Source organism: Solanum lycopersicum, chromosome 6 (assembly GCF_036512215.1).
Source record: "Solanum lycopersicum chromosome 6, SLM_r2.1".
NCBI lineage: Eukaryota > Viridiplantae > Streptophyta > Magnoliopsida > Solanales > Solanaceae > Solanum > Solanum lycopersicum.
Window position 1 is genome coordinate 52,006,094 of NC_090805.1, and position 26,277 is coordinate 52,032,370.

Consider the following 26,277-nt stretch of genomic DNA (forward strand, 5'->3'; position numbering starts at 1 on the left):
CATATAGACATAGTTAAGTCAAGACCTTAATCATATAGTCAACAAGATCAACATCATGCATAAAGACTCATATTATGCACATCTTCATAACAAGTAGACAAATACTACAATGTCATGCACAGGGAATATATACATAGTGACATGCATTAGAACACCTTCCTAAAACTTCCTAAGGAGCTACTTGTGCAATGTCTAGATGGGTTCATTACTTTCACCTATCCTAAGTAACTTTCCTTAAGTCATTCTATTTAGTGTCCTAGTCATTAACTTTCATTGTCCATTTTACTTTAGGAAAACTATAGCCTTAACCGACATAGACCATGTGATGCTAAACATGGAATCCGATGTCATAGTACTCCACACTGATAAAGGGTGGTCTATCGGCCAAAGTAGAACCCATCATAAACATAGCTTTTTAGGTGGATCTACTAGCTAGTATACTATGGTGGCAACATAATTATGGAACTTGGAGGTACATGTGAAGACCCTCTTTATGCCAAGATTAGGCATTGTAGTTATTCACTTATGGAAACCCTTTTTATGCCCATTGAGGCATTGTGGTTATCCACCTCATAAGATTTATAGTGACTTACCTTCCTACCATGGGAAGGGACACACACTCATATTCAAGTTCACTCGGTGCTAAGCTAAGTTCCCTTTATTAAAAACCTTTATTATGTTTTTACTTTATAAATCATAGAATTAGGAGAGTTCATCGTGTGTGTGTGTATACATATATGTGAGCAAACCTTTCACATAACACATTAAGTCACACAAGTTCATATATCAATGCATGAGTCTATAGGCATAACTATATGAGCAATCCTTTTATATAAACCCACTAAGACACTATGCACATTCATACTTCATCCTTTCATACACATCGTATTCATAACATGTTCATATATTCATCCTTCATATACATAGAAACCAAGCAAATGAACTATCCTATCAAGATACACATGTGCAATGTATAGACAAGGTCACATACCCTTGCTCATACTAGTACACCTATCAAGTTAACCTAGCAAAGAATACATAACATACTTCACATACATATACTCTATATGCATAGTATTAGACATCAGTGAATATGAGAACTACCTTTCATTTAGACACAATGACCTATACTGTTTGTAACATGCATGTAAGTGAATATATGTGTACATTGGTCAACATGATCACATAACGGCCATCAACAACATATTGGGGCAACCACCCTCTTAGAGCATAGTATACCTTCAAGCATAAACCACACGACACATAATTGCATAGGAGACAAGCTAACTTCATATTAAACTTAAGACTCCTAACTTGTGCTATTCATGCATTTACATAGGGGTACATAGGTAAGGGGTTAACCATTTTTACTCATCAATGACAACACCTATACTTCACCCTAACATGGATACACATGCTTACACAATAGCCATACAACCTAAATCACAACTAGAATATGAAAGTAGGCATAAGCTTCATATAGTATCATCATAAGCACATACTCACATATTCATCAATTTGCCTTCATGGCCATGGTCAACACATACATATATACAATAAAGTAAACACCGTCACCATAAGTGGACCATACCACAAAATGCCATACAAGGCTACATCCACTTCAATACTGTACGGAAAGTAGAAGAGATAAGTATTCTTACCAATTTCTCACCCTTTGATCATTATTGATCAATACACCTTGTTCATCAACAATGCATATATAGGTAAGTAGATAATAAATTTTATAGCAAAATACTTGTAAAAATAAAATTATATTCATTTTTTTAGTTTATTCACGCATTTTAAAAAAGTGCACTATACTCTTCATGCCAGATGAATAAAAAATAATATACCATTTCAAAATTATTTAAAAATAATAAAATATTTATAATAATTTAAAAGTTTTTTTAAAAATTCGAAGTATCACTTTATGTCTTTTCTCGAATAAAACCAAATCCATGAATCATCATGATTGATGATGAGGTTGAGAGTTGACGCGGCCTTTGCCCACCCGAAGCGTATAAAACCACCATTCACCCGAACTTGATGAACCCTCTTTGCCGCATCACTCCCCACCTTCTCCTATAAATAAATTCAGCATCCGGCGGAGCTTCATAACTGATACCCCGCAATCATTAACCTTCTCCCCCTTCTCTCTCATCCTCCCTTCTCTCTACACATCCATTTTCTGTAATTCTCTTTGGATCTGATTTACGGGGAACATGGTCGAAACCAGACGAGGCTCCTCTTCTTCCAAACGACCTCTCTCTTCTCCTTCCTCTCCTCTCCCTAATGGCAAGCGCTCCAAGGTTCGGATTTGATGATATCTGTTGATGCATCCATACCACATGTTTGCATGTAGCTGCAATTTTTTTTTTTTGATTTATTTGATCGGCTTTGTAGGCTGTGGAGGCGTTGTCATCAACTAATGATACCATAGGGCAGAAAACACAGGGTGCTGTGAATGAATCAGGACAGGAATCTGCTGAGCAAGAGGTACGATCGGCTGATCTGTCTGGTGCTAGTGTTTTGAAGTCATCGGATGCTTCTCTGCCACTAAAATCACCGGAAAATCAAGTGAAAGGCGAGCCTTTGGTATCACCCATCACTTTAGGTGCGCTTTTATCCTTGCATGTTCTTTGACTTTATCAAAAGTCGGATCTTTTTGCGTAATTTGTTTGGTTAATTGAGGCTTTCTGAACTTCTTCTAGGTCATTCGGTGATTAATGCTGAGAAGGTAAAGTTGAATGGATCGACATTGAATAGGGGTAAGAAGCGGCAGCTGAAATCTAATGTTGGGGCTGCATGGGGAAAGCTTATTTCCCAGTGCTCTCAAGTAGGTTTCTCTTCTTACACTTTCCATGATAATCTTTGAGCCTTTTTTCTGGGAAAAGTAGCATGAGAACAAGAAGTGAAGATAAAATTTTTGAAAATATGTAGCCTTTTTGGTCAAATTTGATACCTAAATGATCTCTGCTTGCACTGACACAGCCACTCTCCCACCATGGAACAAGGGAGGAAAATTTAAGAGAGGAAAAAGAATTTAAATACTTAATCTGTGCAGAGCTATTATAAATACAAAACATTTAAATTTGCATCCATTCCCGCTTGGATTTCATAGTTCTCAATGTTTTTTAAGTGTTTAATAGTGTGAATACAGTTACCCAGTATGTTATGTTTGTTTTTTTAAGAAAAGAACATGGAAAACTTATATCCAACATTGGTTGCATGCAACTGTAATAAGGTTTTTTGCGAACATATCTCTCTAACAAGTTCGTAACTCTTTGTTACAATGAAATTAGACCAGAATAACCGCTCAATCACAATCTGTAGTGAAAAGGGACAGTACCCAGGGGAGTATATAAAGGTTTCTTCTTGTGTGCTGTGGTCCCTGGGCCAGTTTGCACAGGTCGACTAATTCTAGGGGTACCTGCTGCCTCCTACCAGCACAAGTGTTGGGTAACTCTGTCCACAAAAGCTTGGACACATAGGAAGGACTCACCTAGGCCTCATGATTCTCAACCCACTTCATTGACCACGATGACACACCCAGGGGTGTGTCTATAGACGTCATTCTCAGACTCTGTTGACGAAATCCCAATTATACATCAAATCAGCCTCAATGGTACATCATATGCAATGGTTAATTACACCTTTGATTTAGGAGTTCGAACCAAACACAACTATAATTGAAATCAGCCACCTCACTTAATGGTGCCCTTGGAGGCAATTCATCAACTGGAAACTCCAGTCTCGGTGAATCGGTGAAGATAAACTGTTGGGATGTAGCGTCTTTCAGTTGAAAGGTAAAAAGGCAAAAATGGTCCCTGATGGTCCAAAGACAAAGCATACAGGATTGGGCACTGCTGCGCTTTTTGAGCCTCCATCTAATTTTGGTCTCAGGAGAAAGGACCTCAATCATCTAAATTATTCAGGGGCATAATAGGCTAGAGGAGGAAGAAGTGAACTATGGAAATGGAGTGACATAGTTCTTTCTTGCCTACTTATATTTTATATTTTTATTTTTTGTGTAATGTTGATGTCTTAGTTATTTAATCTGCTGGAGTTTCTACATAAAATATTTGTGGAATTAGCCTTGTCGTCTTCAAGTCCAACGAGCCAAACTGAAAAATTCAGACTTCTGTCGGGTATTCAGTCTCACCATTTCAAGTTTGACCTGTATGGAGAAAATTATGGCTTCTCGTTTCTGCTATCCACATTCTTAATGCTCAGCTAGTGCGATATTGACTTTGTATATCAACCGTCCTTCACCGTTGTTCATATTGAATTTAGATATGTATTCCAAGTCCATTTTGAGCTTTATTGGTAAGATCTCTGTGTTTACACACCTAAATCCATAAAATTTCTTTACCTAGGAGTTTGGAGAATTTAAAGGTTAAATGAAGAAGTTAAGAGTCAATTAACTTGATTTTTCTTTAAACTATACATCTTAGTTTTTGTTAGATGTCTATTCAATTGGAGATATCCTCTTACCGTGGTCTTATTCCACTGTCAAGTGTGCTTATGTTGGAGCTATAATTGGTGATCTACTGGACGCCTGGAGATGTGTTTGTACACTAGTACCTTGAGGACTTTTATTTCATCAAAAAAAAACTATTACCCTGAGAATCTTTTGAGCAATTACTATAAAATAAACTGTTCCCATGATTAAGATGAGCTAGATATTGCACTCATAAATTAGTCATCTTGCATATGCCTCCATCAAATAGTGTGCACTCTGTAAACATTGTTTACCCTGGTATTCTATGAAATTTATAGTAAAAGGAAAATCCGCCGACTTTAAACATCGTGAGGGTTCAAGTCCCTCTATCCCTCTGAGGCTGCTCAATATACCTATGCAAGAGACGGAAGACGGACTTGGGATCTCCAGGGTGTTGCTCTCATGCCTCAACTTCCATTTCCTTGGGACTACAGAAAACCTTACAAAAAGAAATGACTTTCTATAAATGACCTTGCAAATGCACAAAAAAGAAATGAGGGATCAGAAACTATATCTGAAGCACACAATCCTTCTCTATTCCATTAAAAGCTCTCCTATTTTTCTCTTTCCACACTGTACACTGAAGTGCCAAGTGCTAGTGGAGCAACTTCCCACGCCTTGTGTCTTCTCCTCTGCCTTTTAAGCGTCCAACTAAGCAATACTTCTTTGATCATGCCCTGTATCACTCATTGAAGAACAAACCAACATAGTATTTTCCACAACAATCAAGTCACTATCGACAATGTAGAAGAAGACAAATCACGTCTTCACTCGAGCTCTTAAGACATGAAGTACCTATTAACACATGTAATCCTCCTCTTTCTCAGGTTCTCAATTGTCAAAATCACCCCCTTCGTAGCTATCAGGTGAAGAAACAAACCCTTCTTGGAACCCCAGAAAAGTGTGCTCCTCCATGCCCAACAGATTGTAGAATTTCGCAGAAAACACACCAGTTTTCCATGCTCCCTTTTCCATACCTCATTGAGTATAATATTTTCTGACGAGTACGGACATTAATGCGTTGAGAATTTTTTTTGTGAATAACGAAGTTTGTAGTGATAAAAAGCATTGACCTTTTTTTGTGCGTACCTCGATTTGCAGGCTTTTACATGTTAACTTATGTCATTATATGGTGGTGTATTCCTTAGCCTGTGCTTACATCATATGGACGCTGCAAGGATCATTTTTATCTTTGCACCAAGGTCTATGTATAGAGAATTCCCTTTAATGATAAACAAAGCTCTATAGAATATATATAGTGGATTGCTTTGTTATAAATAGAAACAGACCCCTACAACAAGATGGTATTGGGAACAGGAAAGGACAGTCTGGAATCTGGAAAAGCCTTGGTACAAAAGATTATAATTTTGAAGCAATCTAATGAAATCTATCATCTTATGTATTTCATGTACAGTCTGGAAACCGAAAATGTAACAAATAAAGTCTATATTTCATCTCCTCTCCAGTGGTAGTTTTGCCTTCAATTTTTTAAGAATAAAATATTTTTTATATAGGAGGCCTATATGTTATTTTAGATAAGAAGATCTGTAACCTTCACAAAATCATAAATATGTGAAGGGCGATGTTGTCATGTGTTATGGATGTTTGGATTTAAAATAAAATAAATTATCAAGAAAATGGTTGGGTGGTATTGGATGCATGTTGAAGGATGTTGACGTTGGACTGACGATGACTTAGATTTGGTGTCCATGCTTCCTATGTCTCAATTCAACTTAATTCCTGGGCACAACCGTAAAACTGCCCCCAATTCAATTGGTTGTGGTTAAAATTAAGGTGGCACTTAGATTGGAATATTTTTCCCCAAGGGAAGTGTTTGGTTTGATGAATAATCGTATTTGTGAGAAAATAATCCAAAAAGTTATTCAGGAGATCACAAAAATATATTTTTGAGTTGCTTTTTTTAAAATTTTGGTTCAGAAGCTGTCTATTCTGTAAAACAATTCAACCATAAATTTTTCTACCACTTTTTTTGAGAAACAAACCAGAGAACTTCCCAATACCGAGATTTGCCAATAGGAAACGAACAGTCTATCAAATAAATAATAGTGCACATAAATGTGAACTGTTTATTTTTACTTGCTTAATTGTTTACCTTCTATAATTAACTCACTAGTTGACTTTCATTTGTTTTTGCAGAATCCTCACGTTGTCATGCATCATCCCACATATTCTGTTGGTCAAGGTCGTCAATGTGACTTGTGGATAGGAGACCCTTCTGTTAGCAAATCTTTATGTAATCTGAAGCACATTGAGCAAGAGGTGAACTTAACATTTCTTGATGCTCTTTTGCTGTTGTTTGAAGTAGTATAACTAAATTTCCTTTCTCTCCCACTTGTGACGTAAACCCACACTATTCATTCTGTTTATGTTTCTATATGTCTAGAAAGGAGGTTTCATTACTCTACTTGAAATTACTGGCAAGAAAGGTGATGTGCAAGTCAATGGCAAGGTCTACCCGAAAAATTCTACTGTGCCTCTCAATGATGGTGATGAGATGGTTTTTGGCTCGTCGGGTGATCATGCTTATGTATCCTTTTCTCCGATGTATTTTCTTCTGTTTGTAGAGATTTTATATACATGTAAAAAGTGTGCATTCCATATCAATGTTAGTAATGGAAGAATCAATGGTTTCCTTTACTTGCTCTTTTAGATATTTGAAAAAATCACCAACGACAACAAATCTTGTTTGCCACGGCAAGTCAGCATACTTGAGGCTCATAGTGGATCAGTCAAGGGACTACACATTGAGGCAAGGTCAGGGGACCCTTCCACAGTAGCGGTGGCATCAACCCTCGCATCTTTGTCAAATTTTCAGAAAGAGTCTTCCCTTCTCTCGCCGTCATCTCAAAATGGTAAGGATTTGCAACAAAGTTCGGAATTGCCAAGACTACCAGCTGCAGATGGAGTGTCAGACAAACATGATTTAGATGCTGAAATGAAGGATGCTTCTAACCTTAGCAATTTGCCTGGTGTTTCACTGTGTGAGAAGACTGGTGTTATATCTCCTGACAGTGGAAATGAGAAGTTGAATCTTGATAATGGTGCACTTGATTCAGTCGATGCGGAGATAGGGAAGATCTCTGGGGTAGCTCAGGAATTGCGACCTCTACTGCGAGTACTTGCCGGATCTTCTGAGTTCGATTTAAGTGGTAGCATTTCCAAAATTCTTGAAGATCGGAGGGGAATACGGGAATTACTCAGAGATCTTGACCCGCCAATTTTGACATCAACCAGGCGCCAAGCTTTTAAAGATGCATTACAACAAGGAATACTTGATTCAAAAAGTATTGAGGTCTCGTTTGAAAATTTTCCGTACTATTTGAGGTGAGCACGTTGATCTCAAGCAATAAATAATCTTCTGTCATTCTTTTTGTTGTTCTCCAAATATTTGATGCACTTTTTTGGTGCTTTTCCTTTCAATTGTTTCGGTAACTTCAAGTGTTGTTATGAGGGTGACTGGAGTTGATCTTTCACCAGTCAGAAAAAGTATGAATGGAGTTTTTCATATTGCTAATAATAAGAAAAAGTATGAATGGAGTTCTGATTTTACTAATTCTGTATTATTATTTATCAGTTGGAGTTATGTATTTATCATTTTTCTTTCCTAGTTATGATTGATATGCATATGATTGTCTCTCTTTAGATATGCAATTTCCTAGATAATATGTGCATGCTATTACTGTTTCCTCATATTGCATCATAGGTAAACAAATAAAAAGAGAATCCAAGCTTAGTTTGTTTATCTTGGGATTTTACTCTTTTTTTGAACTTCATTACACTTTAGACTAACTTCTTTTTATTCTTAATGTTCTTGTATGTTGAACTTGGTGTAGTGTTCATCGTTGCTATAGAGCACTCATATCTTCTATGAACTCCGTTACTTTGTGTTGCAGCCTGTAATTTTTCATTTTTGAGTCCTGGATTTGTCTTTTGAGTTTTTCAGTAGTACCTGTGTGTCGTTTTTCTCCTTTTTTTTTTATATGTTGCTGGTGTCTAGTGCTAGATGCAGGATGTCCCAAATGTACTGGTGGAATTTATTTTACTGAGTTCTCTCTTTTTTCATGATCCATGACAGTGAAACCACGAAGAATGTTCTGATTTCTTCCACTTACGTTCATTTGAAGTGTCACAAATTCATAAAATATGCACCTGATCTCCCCACGTTGTGCCCTAGGATTTTGTTATCAGGTCCAGCAGGTAGTATTTGTATTTTGGATGTTTTACAGTAATCACTATTCGATATGTTCAATTTAGTCAATAATATTATATTTTTGATCGGTGCTTGCTCACAGGTTCAGAAATCTATCAGGAGACATTGGCCAAGGCTCTTGCAAAATACTTTGGTGTCAGGCTACTGATAGTTGATTCTCTTTTACTGCCTGGTGTAAGCCTTATATTTACCTAACTTGTATTGCTGTTTTTGTATGCTCTTTTTCATGAAACACAATAAATTTATTGAAAGCTGTAAGGGACATCTGCGCCAAGCTAATTGATCCTCACAAGAGAAAAGATAGGAACAAATTAGTATCTATCTTGTAGGTCAAGAACATCATGAATCTTCACTCAGTTGCAATGCTATAAGCTCAGTTGATTGTGTTTATATAACATCGGCATTGCCATTGTTTCACCCCCTTGGTTCTAGCGTTCAACAGATTGTTGTGTCACCATAAATGCTTGTGGATGACTGTTACTTATATATATATATATATATATATATATTTCTACCATGTATAATTATTTTTCTCTTATTTGATCGTTGTAGAAATAACATGGTTTGTTACTGTTCCTTTTATACATCTTGGTTAAAAAAAATAGTGTTCCTTTTATACATCTTGATAAAAAAATTTAGCTTTCCTTTTATGCATATATTGTGCTGCTGATTTCAACAGTATACCCAAGTATAGTCCTACAATTGGGGTTTGCGGGGGTGATGCGTATGCAACCTTACCTATACCCTGTGAAGTTGGAGAGATTGTTTTGGATAGACCCTCAGCTCAAGGAAAGCATATAAAAAACAAGTGTCTAAAGCAAATATAGTAGCGAAGAGCCATGCTGAAAACAATGGAAGAGAGAATTGTAGCAGCAGCAAATAATATAATAACTACAAATAATACAATAACTACAAGTAATACTAAGATTGAAGAATAAGATAGTAAGAAAGTACTAATAACAACATTGGGAAGGAACCTAGACAACACCCAATTACCTATTAACCTTCAACCCAATCCTCGTCCTCCATATCTTTCTATCTAGTGTCATGTCCTTGGTAAGCAGTAAGTGTGCCATGTCATAATCTAATCACCTCTCCCCAAGACTTCTTCGGCCATCCTCTACCTCTCCTAATACCCACTATAGCCACCCTCTCTTACCTGGGAATCTCTTCATCTTCTCTTCACATGCTCGAACCATCCCAGTTTTACCTCCCTCATCTTATCCATCATGGAGGTCACTCCCACCTTATTCGGGATCCTATCTCTCATGGTATATCCACACATCAATCCTGACATTCTCATTTCCGCTACTCTCAACTTCTGAATGTGCGAGTTCTTGACCGGCCAACACTCCTCCCCATACAATATAGCTGATCTTACCACCATATTATAAATCTTGATTTTAAGACTTGGTGGTACATGCTTATCACACAAGACATCAGACGTGAGCATTCACCCCGCACCAATACGATGTTTAGCATCATAGCAATCTCCCCATTTTCTTGATTATTGATTCTTTCTTGGAGATTACTTGTGTAGCAATCCCTACTTCCACATCTGCCACATGATTTATGTCGTTGAACTTGTACTCCAAATACTCTGTTTTAGTCCTGCTCGACCTCAGCCCTTTAGACTCCCGGGTTTGTCTCCAAACCTCCAAATTTGCTGCTGATTTCAAAATACATATATTTTTACTACTGCTTAAAACTAATGGTCGTCTGCCCGTTTTCTTGTTTCTTGATCTTACTAACTGGGGAATGTGCAGGACGGCTTATAATCAGAAAATCCGCATATAACTATTTGTTATGAAAACGTTGCATGAGTTCATTGTCTCTACTATTGAAAATTTTCTCATCCCCTACTAATTGAGTTCATTGTTCAGGTTTTTCAAATGAATGAAGTTCTGATATCTTATGAATAAATTTTCAACATGTATGATATCTTATTAATAATTGATCCTCCATTTATTACTTTTTCTAGCCGTAGAAGCAGAATATTGATGTTTTATGTGAGGGAAATAACTAAAAAGTCACAGTTAGTATAACTTGAAAGTCAATTTCACTTGAAGAATGTTTACTTTTTTCACTTGTCCTGCAGTCGAACTAGTTGAGTATATATTGGGGTGTTAAGTGAAACTGAGAAGGGTGGACACTAAACTATGTATATTTTTTTCTGTTTGGGAGGCAGTTTCAATCACTGAATCCTGCAATTCATGATTTTCTCGAACATCATGCAGGGGTCAATTGCCAAAGACATTGACTCTGTGAAGGAAAGTTCAAAGCCTGAGAGAGCAAGTGTCTTTGCTAAACGTGCTGCCCAGGTGGCTGCACTACACCTTAATAAGAAGCCAGCTTCAAGTGTTGAGGCTGATATAACTGGTGGTTCTACAGTAAGTTCTCATGCTCAGCCTAAGCAGGAGGCATCTACTGCATCATCCAAAAACTACACTTTTAAGAAAGGTAATTGGGTGTGTTGGTGTTCACCGTGAGTGTATATTTCGAAGATCCCCCCCCCCCTCCCTCCCTCCCCGTGTCTGTGTCTGTATGGTAGAGTTACCACTTATGTTTGTTATGTATATGTTGGATTATGAATCTCCAACCCTTCTTTCCTTTCAAAAGAACAAGAAAATAAAAGAGAATTGGGGTTGAAGTCTTTGATTCGTAGTTGTAGTTCTGTCTATCCTGAATGTGAGATTTCTAATTTTGACAGGTGACAGAGTGAAGTATGTTGGTCCGTTACAGTCAGGCTTTTCTCCCTTGCAAGCACCTTTGAGGTACCCCATTGAAAATTTGATTCCTAACAGTGATGTCTTGTTCAAATCGTCATGGAAAAAAGAACATTCATATCTATAGTTAACTTTCTATAAGTTCTAAAATTAATACTGCTAGTATCTAATAATAAGTATTTTGTTAAAATTTATTGATTAATAATGTCATGTGTTCAAACCATACTGCAGGCAAAAGCCTGGTGTTTAAGTAGACAAGGGTAAATGGGCATGAGTTTCCAATCGTGTGCGTTCGGACCTCAGGGATTTCTTGGTTAAAAGATAATAATTTTTGGAAGTTCATTTCAAATATTTATTTATCTTAGAATGAAAGTAATTTTGCATTACATCACAATAATGTCAAATACTTCAGGAATTTTAAGTGGAATATTGTCTTAATATATGTTTTAATATATATTCATTCAAACCTCTTAAGAAATAGTAAATCATTCCAAACCTTTTATATTTCCCATCTGACTAGTTTGTTTTCTTTACAAATTTTAAAAATAAGATTGACTATAGACTTTATTCTGAATGATCGAGTAACTCCGGATATAAAGTGGTCCTTCATGGAAGAAGTTGAAATAATTCATGACTTTATTTTATTATTTAGATATGTTTAAATTTTGACTGTTATTTAACGCTATGGTCTTACTGTGTTGTCTAGATGCTATAGTTTTCAACTTCTCATGAACTCTGAGAAGATGATGCAAATTTGTATTCATTCAGATGAAGAGTCGAAAATACAAATATAATGTTCTGATTTCAAATGGTTGAAAGTTTTACTATGTTTCTCAATCAAAGCAATCATATGGTATGGAATGGCTTGTATAAGGCAGTTAGGAATTGCTTGTGTAGGTTGACTTGTTTAGTAGAAGTCTTGTTATTCTTTATCAAGTAAAAGTGGATGTGTGTATTGTAATTTGACTCTTTTCTTTATTTTGCAAATCATGGCATGTACGTGATCACAGGGGTCCAACATATGGTTACAGGGGCAAAGTGGTTCTTGCATTTGAAGATAATGAGTCCTCTAAGATTGGGATCAGGTTTGATAGATCAATTCCAGAGGGCAATGATCTTGGTGGTCGCTGCGAGGAAGATCATGGGTTTTTTTGTGCTGGTAGTTTTCTGCTACACTTGTTCATTTTAAAGAGCTTCATCTATGTGTTGACCACCATTATGAAATAAATAAGCATGTCTTCTTGCTGAAACTTGACCTTTTTTCTTGCAAAGCCGACTTTCTACGCCTTGATAGCTCAAACAGTGATGATATTGATAAACTGGCCATTGATGAACTTTTTGAGGTAATTTTCATGTCAATATTGGTTTTCTCCTTTTGGAATGAGTTTTCCTTTAATCTACTCTTTTTCATATTTGTAGGTTGCTTCAAAAGAAAGTAAAATTAGTGCATTAGTTTTATTTGTCAAAGACATTGAGAAGTCTATGGTGGGAAATCCTGAGGCCTATGCTGCTTTCAAGATTAAGCTTGAACATTTACCTGAGAATGTTATTGTCATAGCTTCCCATACCCAAACAGACAGCCGAAAGGAGAAAGTATGTAAGGGCATAGTTATCTTTTTGTTTTCTGTTGGAATCCAATTCTGACTCGTAAAACTGACAGCATTCCATATATGCTTTGCAGTCACATCCCGGGGGACTACTGTTTACAAAGTTTGGAAGTAACCAGACAGCATTGCTTGACCTTGCTTTTCCAGTATGTGAATCTGTTTATCTCTTTTATTTGTCCTTTTTGCTTTCTAATGCAAGGAGGTGTCTGGCTTATAGTAATAAAATATATGCTTTACCTTCATATTAAAGGTTCCTGCTAGGTGTGTCTGTCAACTTTTTCCCCCTTTTCTATCTTGCGTCTTCTTCTATCATGTTGATGGTGGTGGAGAGCTGGGTTGTAATTGGGGAGGCCTTAAGATGACATCTATGTACTCTGAAGACGCATTGCACTATTTTAACTTGGGTTTCCTTTGTTATGTTGTTTTCCTGTGCAACACTCTGTAAATCAAGATTATTTACACTAATGTATTTGACTTACAGTACAAAACCTGTTTTTCCATCATATGATCTATAGTTAGGATTTAGGAGTTATGGATACCAGGTCTCTTGTTTATTAGAATTGGGCATCTCCTTGAAGCTTCATGGCTATTTACTTAATTATGGATTGCATTCTAGAAACATGTTCACTTGTAAAAGAACTGATAGCCAAGCATTGTGATGTCTCTGCTTTTCCAGGATAGTTTTGGTAGGTTGCATGATAGAAGCAAAGAAACTCCTAAAACGATGAAGCAGCTCACCCGTCTTTTCCCCAACAAAGTTACCATACAACTACCTCAGGTAAAATCTTAGTTCTTGTATACTCTTGCCAAATGTTAATACTGTTATTGAAGCATTCAATATGTGTCTCATTGTGGCAGGATGAAGCATTATTATCTGACTGGAAACAACAGCTGGAACGGGATATTGGAACTTTGAAATCTCAGTCAAACATTGTCAGCATTCGCAATGTGAGAGCTCCTTTCGCCCCATCTTAAGGCACCTTTCTTTGCCGAGGGAAAATACCTTTTTGTCTTCTCCTTTCATTGCTTTGGGGCTGTATATTATCTAGGACTATTTATAGATGATTTGTCCCCTATATTCAAATTTTACGCGGTGTTCTCTGAAGTTCTAATGGACACTGTAATTAGTAGAACCATGTAACATTTCTCTAGCACGCTGCATGCCCAATTTTCATTTTCTTGCTGTTTTCTTCTTATAGGCTTATCTCCTTTCAAAAGAGTGTACGTTAGTTGTTGAATGTTTTCATCTTTCTATCTGTTGGACATTCACTTAAAAAGGAGATGTGTATTGTAGTGATTTTATAATTGCATCCTCAATTGACCGACTGATTGAATTATTCTAACTTTTGTGTCTCAGGTTTTGAACCGTATAGGAATTGATTGCCCTGACCTCGAAACTTTATGCATAAAAGATCAAGCGTTAACAAGTGAGAGTATGTATTCCTTGAAGTTGGGATGTTTATGTTTGAAAACATGATAATAATATGTTCTCATGTTCTCATTGTGTGTGATAGGTGTGGAAAAGATAATAGGCTGGGCCTTGAGCCATCACTTTATGCACAAAACTGAATCGCCAGTAGAAGAGGTCAAGCTGGTTATCTCCAGTGCAAGGTCAAATTAAATTTTACTGTCTAATTCATGATGTTGGAAGATGTGCACTATTTAGTCATCTTGTTTTCCACTTTGGGTCACTGAAGGGGTCTTCATAATTTTTTGGGGGTTGGCAGAAGGAGGCATAATACTGATGTGTCTATTACTTGATCTGACAGCATTTCTTATGGGGTCAATATTTTCCAAGGGATCCACAATGAAACTAAGAGTCTAAAAAAATCTTTAAAGGTGAAGTATCTATTTTTGGCAAACTTAATTTTGTCAAAAGGTTGCCATTTGTTCTGAACTTCTTGAAGCAAAATACTGATGTTTGAGTTTTCAGGATGTGGTTACTGAAAATGACTTTGAAAAGAGACTACTTGCGGACGTAATTCCGCCTAGCGATATTGGTGTTACTTTTTGTGACATTGGAGCACTGGAAAATGTCAAGGATACTTTGAAAGAATTGGTGATGCTGCCACTTCAAAGACCTGAATTGTTTTGTAAAGGACAGCTGACCAAGGTGAAAAGATTTTCTTGTTAAAATCTACATGGATCTATATTTTGCATTGGAATTCTTCATTCTTTGTCTTGACATAGGGTGTAGGGTTCGTTGCAACTTTTTCATCATTTATGCACTTCTATTTCTGAAGAAGCTATCATCTACAGCCTTGCAAGGGAATACTGCTTTTTGGCCCCCCTGGTACTGGTAAAACAATGCTTGCAAAAGCTGTTGCAACTGAGGCTGGTGCAAACTTTATTAATATATCAATGTCAAGCATTACTTCAAAGGTACCACCTATATATTTGCTTGTGTATTCCCATTTTGTCTTTTAAAGCCCTTGCTTTAATGGCTTACAACTTTTTGTTGATTGTAGTGGTTCGGTGAAGGAGAGAAGTATGTCAAAGCAGTCTTCTCATTAGCTAGTAAAATAGCGCCTAGTGTCGTTTTTGTTGACGAGGTTGGTAAAATATACATTATATTTATCATCTCGAACTTGTTATATTGATGTTATAGTTAAAGTATCTTACATATTTTGCCTTTTGTGTATAAGTGGGCACTCCTCTTTTAATTTGATCATGTTGTTCTTTAGCTTATATGTTATGTAAATGTAAATGCATCCTCTTTACTGCAAGTCATCTTCTGTTCAATTGAAAAGATTATTGTGTTTACCCTCCGCTTTCTTCCATTTCGCTGGTCTATTAGGTGGATAGCATGCTAGGGAGACGAGAAAATCCTGGTGAGCATGAAGCAATGCGGAAAATGAAGAATGAATTCATGGTGAATTGGGATGGCTTGCGTACAAAGGACAAGGAGCGAGTTCTTGTACTTGCTGCAACTAATAGACCATTCGACCTTGATGAAGCAGTTATTAGGAGACTTCCACGGAGGCAAGTAATAATCGTTCAGTGAATCATTTTTTCTGATTAATCCGCAAATGGAAGGGGGGCTAAAGAAAAAGAGAAAATTTATGTTTTACTAGTTTATGTGGAGTCGTAATGTTAAGTGCTCTCCATTGATGCAGGTTGATGGTAAACTTGCCAGATGCTCCGAACAGGGAGAAAATTTTGAGAGTGATATTGGCCAAGGAAGAGTTAACGCCAAATGTTGATCTGGAAGCTATAGCAAATATGACTGAAGGGTATTCCGGAAGTGATTTAAAGGTCTGGTAGATGATCCTGTTGTTCTATATTAACTGACTTTGTAATGTGTTAGAAGTTTTAACACGCCAATGACTGGTCCCCCCCCCCCCCCCCCCACACACACACACACACGCACACACCATTTTCTATGATTTCACAGTTCATGCTATCAACTCTTATATTTCCATCCACAGAATTTATGTGTCACAGCTGCTCATTGCCCAATTAGAGAAATATTGGAGAAAGAGAAAAAGGTCAGTTGACTGAGTTCACTCTAGTGGCTTTGTATAATTCTGGTAACCTTCCAATACATGGTTGAATTTGTGACTTTGATCGACATGTGAACGTGCTCTTCTAACTTCTCTCCACTAGCTATTTTCAAGAGTCCTTCGGAAATTACAAGTTACTTCCTCCATTCCATATTAAGTTAATTTTTGAGGCATTTTTCATTTTTCAAATTAACTTAATTGTTTAGTTTTAAGACTACTTTTAGAGTATTCTTCCAATTTTACCCTTCATTAGTTCGTATTGGAATTAGTGATTAATTAATATTTATTTATTTTAATCATAAATTTGACAATAATTAATAAGGGTAAAAATGGAATACTAGGTTTAATTTATGTCTTAATCTACTTTTCTTAAAGGGCGTGAAAGACCTCAAAAATTAACTTAATATGGAATGGAGGGAGTATCATCTTGTCTGACATACAGCCATTTGCTAGTCAAGTAACTGGAATGTAATTTAACTTGTATTATATCAGGAAAAAGCATTGGCAGTTTCAGATAGCAGGCCAGTCCCTGCATTGCATAGTAGTGTGGACGTTCGCCCCCTTAACAAGGATGATTTTAAATATGCACATGAACAGGTGTGTCGGCTTTTCTGATTATTAACATGGTACTTTATGCTTTCTTCCAACTGTCTTAAGCCATCTTGTTTGAATTAGTCAATGTTTTTTTCCTGAAAAGTTAATTAACTAACGAGTAAATTGTTTTCTCTCAACTTCTCCATATTTCCTATTGTAGCCTTTTGCCAATTGTCAATGTCTTATAGATATTATTAGGATTTACTAATAGCTACTATATATATACAACCTAGTGATACATTCAAAAAAATTAGTTAACATTAACTATACCTAGGGGTTTTATAGCAAATCTCTCCTCTCACGTTCCCCTTCTCTCTCTCTCTCTCTCTCTCTCTACAATTTATTGTGTGAATCTTTCTTCTTCTCCCTCTGTTGCTATATTAATACGAAATCCCATTAAAGTTCTACCTGATTTTTTTATCTATACATGTGGTTCTTGGTCTAAAATATTTTCTGGGTGGCTGCTGGCTGTTGATTCATTTTCTTATTGGATTAATGCTGGTATATCGAAATTATGATCTGTGGGTTCTTGTTTGTTGTTCAGTCTTCTCTTCTTCTTAGATTGATAAACTGATACACCTATCATTAAACTGTATGTTCTTCGATTGATACAACCAATTGTATCCATGCATAAAAAAAATTATATCTGTATGATGTGTATTAAAAAAAAAAGCTGATATCACTATCCTCAGAATAAACTGTATCTGTATATTTGTGTGTGAGATTGGAGGAGAGAGGAGAGAGGCGAGCGAGATTGGGAGAGAGAGGAGATTGTGTATCTCAGTTTCAATTAAGATATAGGTTGTATCCCTCTCTATCTCTCTCATTCTTGCTTTGCCTCTCTCCTCTCTAATATTTTTGCTATGAATTGTTACTAGGCAAACTATAGCTACTTTTCATAATTATGGTCCAAACTATAGTTATTTATGATTTTATTAAGCGCCAGATGGTTTCATAATATATATATTTGTTGGCGAACACTGGCAAAGGTTGAGGGACTTGTGATTTATGTCACAGGTTCAAGCCTTGCATCATTTGAGTGAAGTTTGGTATTTAGTGGAGTAGGGTAGAGGGGTGAGTCCATCATCCTTGATTTTCAGAGGCTGCGGTTTGTCCAAGGGTAGGCCCTTGAAGAATTTCTGGGTCATAAAAGAATTTTCTTGGTGAGGGCCTGAGGGGTGCAGATTGATAGTCATGTGTCAAATCTTGTCTATCTGTCACAATTCATTATATGCTGCCGATGAAGTAGTTTGAGAAGAACTTTTTGTGACTGAACAGAAATTTTGGAGATCACTATTTGATGAAATAGCTTGTTTCAAACTGGTGACTTGTATGTAAAAGTTGAAAAAATAAAAAAAATCAGTAGCTTCTCAAATTGATACATCTGTTGTTTCCTAGTCATCTTCTTTTCTCTTTAAACATAAGCAGAGTATGACAAATCTAGCAAATGAGGTCTAGCACACATCATCCTAAGACAACACAAGGAGATAACACTCATTTCTCAACCAACGATGTGGGACACTCTTAACATGTCCGCGCACCCAGGGCTGAACTTGCGACATGGTAGCCTAACACTAGATATGCGTCTAATGTGTCCCCATGTTAAGAAAATGGATCTAGGCCTAACTCATCTACAAAAGTTAGCTCATGAGTTGAGGATTTGTCCAAAACCTTGGAGAAAAACAAGAGCTATTCTTCCAATCAATGTTGGATCATTATCTAAAAGTATGGGACTTCGACTAAGATATATAATGCAGGTGAGTTTAAGTTGAACGTCCAATTATTTTGGCACCTTAACATCTTTGTGATAATCCAGGAGGCACTGATAATAAGAATCCACAGAGATTATATTAGTGGGTCGAGAAGTTAGGTTCATGCTGCTCATGTACCAGTTGTTAGACGATTGTTCATAGTGCAATGCCTCGTCTAGGCAAGTTGTAGACGATTGTTCATAGTGCAATGCCTCGTCTAGGGCGAGTCTAAAGCCATCACTTCTATAATGCTAAGCTCCTATGTTTTATCGTCATAGTTGCTGTGCTTGAATGGTACATTGTTGATGACCTCTCCTCCTACAGAAGATATCTTCATATCTGGATAATGATGAAATGGCATGTATTCTCTATTTTGATTTTGTTTTTAATGACTGCTATGATGTAGAAAATTCCATTTGTCTTCCTTGGCCTTAACCTATCCCTCTACTATCTTCTGCATTCTTAAAATGCATGTTCATGGAGTTTCCTTGGCTTTTATATAGGCATCTTGTTGCAAACTGGCATGTATTCTCTATTTTGATTTTGCTTTTAATGACTGCTATGATGTGGAAAATTCCATTTGTCTTCCTTGGCCTTGGCCTATCCCTCTACTATCTTCTGCATTCTTAAAATGCATGTTCTTGAAGTTTCCTCAGCTTTTATATAGGCATCTTGTTGCAAACTAGTCAATTTTGTTTAGCTCATGGGATTGTTCCTACAACCTATGTTGCTTGGACTCTTCAAAAATGTTGATGGGTGCGTGTCGGATCATCCAAAAAGTAGTGCATTTTTGGAGGATCTGATTCGGGTGCGGCAACAATTTTGGAGAGTCTGAGCAACTTAGCCTTCAACTGAGGCTCTGCCTCTGTAGTTTAAATAAAAAATCACGATTATCTGGTCATATGGCCTCCTGCACAGTGGTAAGGGTTTCTTCTTATCAAGCATAAATATCAGTATTTTTCGCTTTCCACGCTCTTCATTTCCATTAGATGCCCAGCCACATGGTTTGTTGTTACAGTTTAGCTTTGTTCGGAAGATTAATGGTTGTGTATCGAATGATGGGAATGAAAATGTTTCAAGTATTAGTAGCTCGTCTGTTTTAAGCACATTGAATAGCATGCATTCATGAAGGAGAGCTCATGCAAGCATTGTTGCATGTTAAAAATGCAGGTATGTGCTAGTGTATCTTCAGAATCGGCAAACATGAATGAGTTACTCCAGTGGAATGAATTGTATGGAGAAGGTGGATCAAGGAAGAAGAAATCTCTCAGTTACTTCATGTAGAGACATGTGAAGTGTATAGTGTTGCTTTATTTATTTACCCAAGTTGGTAGGGACGGGTCCTGCATGCATGGAAATCCATTTCAGGTTCCCTGGAGTCCAAACCCCCAACCGCGGAAAACTGTGTATCATAGTTAGTTAATAGTTATGAAATATCTATCTATCCGAAGCTTGTCTTCCAATTTTCACCTTATTGGATCTCCTCTGTATATACAATTTGATTTATTTAATAAATAAACATCCCCATGCTCTTTTTTGTTTTCCATTATTATTAAGATTCCTCTGTTGAATGTTGTGAAATTTATTCCACCGTAGCATTGCATTCCAACTTTTTTTTTTTTTAAAAAAATATATATTATTTATAAATAAATGAGCTCTAGAGTCTGAGGGCCTGCCCATTTAAGTTTGGGTCGGCTGTCACCACAAAAAGAGTTTGGTGGCACACCTCAACCCATCTATCATATGTTGTGTTTAATCATAGTCTTGATTACCTACCTAAAACAGAACAGTGTGAGTGAACAAATATAATAGGACATAAAGGTAATTGATTGATTGTTGAACAAGTAGAGACGGAAAATACAAATTTGTACAACTAGAACCTTCTGGCTGCTAATAAGACAGACTAGTAGATCCAAAGTGTAATCGTAATGGGGGAAAAACCGGTGATGGTGGTGGGGCTGGATGACAGCGAATACAGTTTTTATGCATTAGAGTGGACTTTGGAACACTTGTTTAGATCTTCACCGCCTCCTTTCAAACTCCTTATCGTTCACGCCAAACCTACTGCTACTTCTGCCATCGGCCTCGCTGGTCCTGGTATGTATGTATGTATATATTGTATGCAATCAGGTCAGCTGCTGAGAAAATGAATTGAATTTGCAGGGGGTGCCGATGTTTTGCCCTATGTGGAGGCTGATTTGAGGAAGATCTCTTCAAGGATAGCCGAAAAAGCTAAGAAGATTTGTTCTGCTAAATCGGTATTCAAATTTGTTCGATACATATATATTCTTTTCCATTCTTGAAGAAATACTAAGTGATTAGCGATCTTATCACTTGTAAGTTGTTTGTTTTCAGGTAAACGATGTTGTAGTTGAGATTGCGGAAGGTGATGCTAGGAGTGTCTTGTGTGATGCAGTGGAGAAGCATCATGCCTCTATGTTAGTTGTTGGTAGTCATGGTTATGGAGTTCTGAAGAGGTAGATCTCTATCTTGGGAATCAATATTACTGTAACCCATTCCATTTTTATTTAAAATAATATTCCAAAGGTCTTGAAATCTTGCACTCTCCTTTTTTCCTGCAGGGCTGTTTTGGGCAGTGTAAGTGACTACTGTGCTCACCACACTCACTGCAGTGTGATGATTGTGAAGCGCCCAAAGATCAAGGCTTGAGATTTGGTTGATGCTGTGTATTTATATAATTCCAATAATAAATAGAGTAGATTTGGAAATTGGAGTAGCTAGCAATTTTCACAAGTCTACGCACAAAATTTGTAACAAAACATAATAGCTTGGGGCCGTCTCAAAAGAAAATTAGTAAATCAGAAACAAAAAGCTCCTATCAGTAGTTTTATTTGTTGATTTTTTTTAGCGGATGGATGGATGGATCATATCCATCTTTGTCCTTGTCATAAGCCAAATAGAAAAACCTTTCAAAGAAACAAAATTACTTTGCGAAATTGATGATTCAATAACAATTGGAGTACTAGTATATTTCAATGTTTAAAAATGCAGATTAGTAGTGTTATTTTTAAGGGATTTCGAGAATATGTTATTGGCCTCGAAATCTAATTTGAGAGCCTCTTCATTCCAAGTTTTCTACTTTGCTTCCTTCCTTTTCACTTCTCTGTTAACTACTTTTACTCTTCATGCGCATACAACATATTTTTAAGTTTATCACAACACTAGAGAACAAAGACGATTGTTAGTCTCATGTCCAGAAATTGAGATTAGGAGTAAAAAGTTTTTAAAAGAGATTCCACAATATCTAGAATTTACTCCCAACAACGCAACTGTAGTTCAACCAACCAACCAACCTATAATCAACACCAAGCAACTGTGCACTAGAGAAAACGCTTCGTAATTCATATGTTAGGTTTATTTCCCCCAACAGATAAACTAATGGCCAACAAATCAACATCATAAATCTTGTATCAACTTCAATTTACTGAGTTATGTCTCCCATTCGGTGAAGCATACTGCTATCCCACGCTCCTTAGTCAACATGAAATTATTAGCAGTTTGGAGTGTCCAATTCCCTACTGCAGACTATTTTAGTTCCTTCTCAACAAATCAAAGCCAAAGTTTATCGGGAGTCCTCAGCAACATGACATAAGAGACACACGAGACCTGTTGCTCCAGCAACCTGCTTCCAGTTTCGGGTACCTGCACCAAAAGCAGCCCCTGCTACAACACCAGCAGTCAAAACATTAACCTGCAAAAGTCAATGGGATCTTATAACTTTTGTGGATAGTAATAAGTTAATAACCGTGGCTTACAACAACACAAACTCAAGTAGTAATAAAGTGAAAAAGGTACTAGGAGAAAAGCTTATAAACATTGTGTCATCCAAGCAAATGTAGATTTTTTATTGGATCAGTGTATGTTAATAAGTCTTTAGTTAGCACTCCCAGAAGAATATGCTATTTTCATGATTTCTGTTTATAGTAAATGTTGATTTCATGTGGCAAACAAGGTTTATGTCTGCTGTTCATACATTGGCTGGCTGCAAAACATTACCTTCAATTGGTCACGTATATAGAAAAAAGTTCAGAGATCATAATATCTTGCACACCCATATAAAGTACTAAGATATCACTTTATTGTATCAGTTGACCACAGTACTTCACAGACATCCAAATGAGCTCAGGTTGTTCCTGATGACTGTCCAATGCATTTCCTGAAATTATTGCTATTACATTTGGACACATCTACGAATTTCAGCAAATTATTACTTAACATGTTGTCATATTGGCTTCCTAACGAGAAGAAACAGTAACTAATAACTGTAGTCTCTCAAAATCTGTACTACACATTAAAAAAAGAATTAAAAGGAAATTATTCTAATTTCATATATATTGCATGAAACTATAATCTGACAATGGAGGAGAACATATATTCCTACTTACCCATCAAAATGCATAAGACCTCGTGGTGCTAATTAATTATGCCTACCAACTGTTTAGCCCCAAGCCCCCAACAAACAACTTGATATGGTAAATAACAAATATGCAAAAAGTATTGGAAGCAACGTTTGGATATACATATTCTTAGTTAAACAATAGCGTGTTTTACATGTTTAGACAAAAGCGGGTCAATAAAGGAGGGTCCAAATTAATGTTTGAGATTTGAGAGGGCACGTGTTAACAAACTGACCCAATCATTTCGTCTTCTATATCTCTGAAACCCACACCGAGTGGAAGAAAATATAGCAGCAAACAATCCTAAAAAAGAAGAATGAATGCTCATCAGATCATAATGACATATCTATACAACCATGACATTATACAAGAGAAAAATTAGTGAAAAGAGCAAAAATAAGTAAACAATAAGGGTTGGTGAAAAAACTAGGAAAAAAAAATAGTTGGAGACAACCAAGTCTGACTATGAGCATTTGATATGCCTTTGCAATAGAACAAGCTTAATTTTACATAACATCATAACAATAAGCATAAAGAAACTGAGATAGTACGTTCTAAACAGACTTTTATGAAAGTAGCCTAGTGTTGCATAGTCTTTGATTGTAATCCTGTTCATTATCTTAATTACATTTCTTATTAAGCTGTTTTGTACCATCACACAGGTACAGATAACTAGCAATTTGATTTTTAACATTGCCACTTCTTGGTTATATAAACTAGCTTATTTCTCCACGGTTTATTAGGTTATGGTTCACATTGTGTGGTGCGTTCAGATATGGATGCTATTATGATACATCATAAATACAGCTTTTAATTTTAACCACTGGTCAATGATTAAATTGACTCCAACCTAAGTTGCACAGACTCTTCACTTTCATTGCCGCACCGTGTAGGATTCTCTAAAAATACACTACTTTTGGAAAATCAACAACACCGGCTAACATTTTTGAAGAGTTCGAGCAAGATAGGCTCCAAGTAACAAATAATTGACTTAATATCACACATCGGAATGTGGTCCACCAAAAGCACAATGCTATACAGATTGGTCTATATAGCAGTGTAATAGCATGTTACTTGTATAGCATGCCATTTACCATCTTATTTTAGTAGTATGATTAATCAGTTGTAGCAGATTATTTGATAGATCATCATTCATGCTTAGTATAAACCCTACTGCAATTGACACCACTGTTCTTTACATGTATATAACTTAAATCTAGATTAATATAGAGGAGACAAGTTAAGGAATAGGGAAAATACTTGGTTAAGTCAAAATTAGATTGGGAAAGTTAATGTGATTACCCCACTGAAAGCCAAGCCGACCAACTGACTTAGCCTGCACACAAAACAATCGAATTAAAACAAAGAGAAAAGAAAAAAAAGACATTGGAAAGGGATTGCAATGAGCAACTTACAATAAAAGAAGCTCTATTAATGCCAGAAAGACCTGTTCGCATATCATCAGAATAATAAATAGATACAAAATTTTGATCTTTCTATCAACAGTTGCGAACTCTACGCAAAAAAATAAATAAAACTAGTACCTAATTTATTGGCGTCGTAAGGACCAGAACAGGAGCCCCAGATTAAGCCAGCCTACAGTAATAACAAGTTTAAGAACATTTGGGTTTCATAGAGAGAAGACTGAAGAGGAGTATGAGGAAAAGATTACGGTGCCCATTCGAATAACGGAATCGACGGCGATGGAAGAACATGGGATGTCGTCGGCGATATCCACCTCCATCTCCCTTTCAGCCTTGAGGTGACCTTCATGTAACACTAACACCAATCTGCTGGGCCTTTTAGAGGCCTCTTTACTATAAACGGAAATTTAGGAAATAAGATTGGAAAATTTCATATATATAGCAAACTTATTAGATTAAATAACATTATATGGGTATAATTTATTTAATTACTTTATATGAGTATAGTTTAGTTATTTTAGGTATCTATAATTTTATATATAATTTTTTTTAATTTATACAATTATATTTTAAAAAGTGGTTTATAACTGAAGCGTTAAATATGCTAACAATAAATTTAGATAATGCCACAATTTTAGGGAAACGTCCCTTTTTTTAAGCTAAACGTTCAAATTCAAAAAAAAAATTCTGTATATATATATATATGAACTTACCTTTTTTGTATATTTATATATGTACATGAATATATTAGTTAAACGTGACATTATATACAAGTTTCTAAATGACTTTTTATATACTCCAATAATATATAAAGTTAATATATACTAACTTCAATAATTTGTATATAACTACTACAATATACAAATTATAATCGCATATGATATTTTCCCATCTATATAATTAAATCCAATTACTTTGTGTACATATGTATATAAAAAAAATAATGAGCCTTTAATATACAATTCCCTACTACCAGCTATTAAAACAGACATGTACATATCAATTTTTGTATATGTATATAAACTTAATATATACTAACTTCAATAATTTGTATATAACTAATAAAATATACAAATTCTAATCATATATAAAAAAAATCCATCTGTATAACTAAGTCCAATTACTTTTTTGTATATATATACAAAAAACAAAAATAACATAAATATGCAATATACTATATACAATTACTAAACATGAAATTATACTATATACAATACTTAAGTAATATTTTTTGTATATTGACATCTAATTAACCAAAAAATTGTATTTAACTTTGTGTTTTAATACAGTATCTCATGAATATTATGTTCTTTAGATCCGACAACTTCAGAAGCATTTTCCTCTGATTCAATGTTTACAGCTTTCCTCTTTCTTCTTCCTTGTACTATTTTAATGCCTCTAGCTTTGGCATTGTTAATAATTTGTTGAACTGTCGTAGGGTCGTTTTTTTCCTTTGATCTAAGCTCTTCCATTGTTTGTTCTTGTATAACTTGATTTGATTTTCCCAATGACCCTACATCAA

The 26,277-nt window shown here is 35.9% G+C and overlaps 3 protein-coding genes across 7 annotated transcripts; 2 read left to right on the forward strand and 1 right to left on the reverse strand.

Moving 5' to 3' along the window:
* The first annotated feature begins 1,977 nt into the window (after positions 1-1,977).
* LOC101246936 (uncharacterized) lies at positions 1,978-20,462 on the forward strand. Of its 4 annotated transcripts, none has more exons than XR_011221551.1 (27): positions 1,978-2,309; positions 2,404-2,614; positions 2,712-2,836; positions 6,659-6,781; positions 6,906-7,049; positions 7,173-7,846; positions 8,598-8,719; positions 8,815-8,906; positions 10,970-11,192; positions 11,443-11,506; positions 12,469-12,617; positions 12,731-12,801; positions 12,878-13,051; positions 13,140-13,211; positions 13,742-13,843; positions 13,924-14,013; positions 14,423-14,498; positions 14,580-14,676; positions 14,835-14,904; positions 14,999-15,178; positions 15,325-15,447; positions 15,534-15,617; positions 15,863-16,047; positions 16,182-16,320; positions 16,494-16,553; positions 17,022-17,165; positions 20,084-20,462. XR_011221551.1 is itself a non-coding variant. In XM_010324724.4 (27 exons), the coding sequence occupies exons 1-26, from the start codon at positions 2,223-2,225 to the stop codon at positions 17,181-17,183; spliced, it is 3,660 nt and encodes a 1,219-aa protein (XP_010323026.1). In that variant the 5' UTR covers positions 1,978-2,222; the 3' UTR covers positions 17,184-17,194; positions 20,084-20,462. The 4 variants fall into 4 exon arrangements, 3 of the variants coding, with proteins under 3 accessions (XP_010323026.1, XP_004242314.1, XP_010323025.1); XM_010324724.4 differs by having other exon boundaries at positions 17,061-17,194; XM_004242266.5 differs by having other exon boundaries at positions 17,061-17,165.
* Positions 20,463-20,581: 119 nt separating this feature from the next.
* On the forward strand, positions 20,582-21,745 carry LOC101246641 (universal stress protein PHOS34). The gene is made up of 4 exons (XM_004242265.5): positions 20,582-21,010; positions 21,077-21,171; positions 21,269-21,390; positions 21,496-21,745. The coding sequence occupies exons 1-4, from the start codon at positions 20,842-20,844 to the stop codon at positions 21,581-21,583; spliced, it is 474 nt and encodes a 157-aa protein (XP_004242313.1). The 5' UTR covers positions 20,582-20,841; the 3' UTR covers positions 21,584-21,745.
* Positions 21,746-22,112: 367 nt separating this feature from the next.
* LOC101246355 (outer envelope pore protein 16-4, chloroplastic) lies at positions 22,113-25,187 on the reverse strand. 2 transcript variants are annotated; one of them, XM_004242264.5, is made up of 6 exons: positions 25,004-25,187; positions 24,876-24,927; positions 24,747-24,778; positions 24,634-24,667; positions 23,567-23,634; positions 22,113-22,625 (listed from the first exon to the last, which is right to left on the reverse strand). In XM_004242264.5, exons 1-6 carry the CDS (start codon positions 25,073-25,075, stop codon positions 22,497-22,499), a joined length of 387 nt encoding a protein of 128 aa, XP_004242312.1. In that variant the 5' UTR covers positions 25,076-25,187; the 3' UTR covers positions 22,113-22,496. The 2 variants fall into 2 exon arrangements, with proteins under 2 accessions (XP_004242312.1, XP_069154981.1); XM_069298880.1 differs by having other exon boundaries at positions 22,113-22,594; positions 25,004-25,174.
* Positions 25,188-26,277: the final 1,090 nt, after the last annotated feature.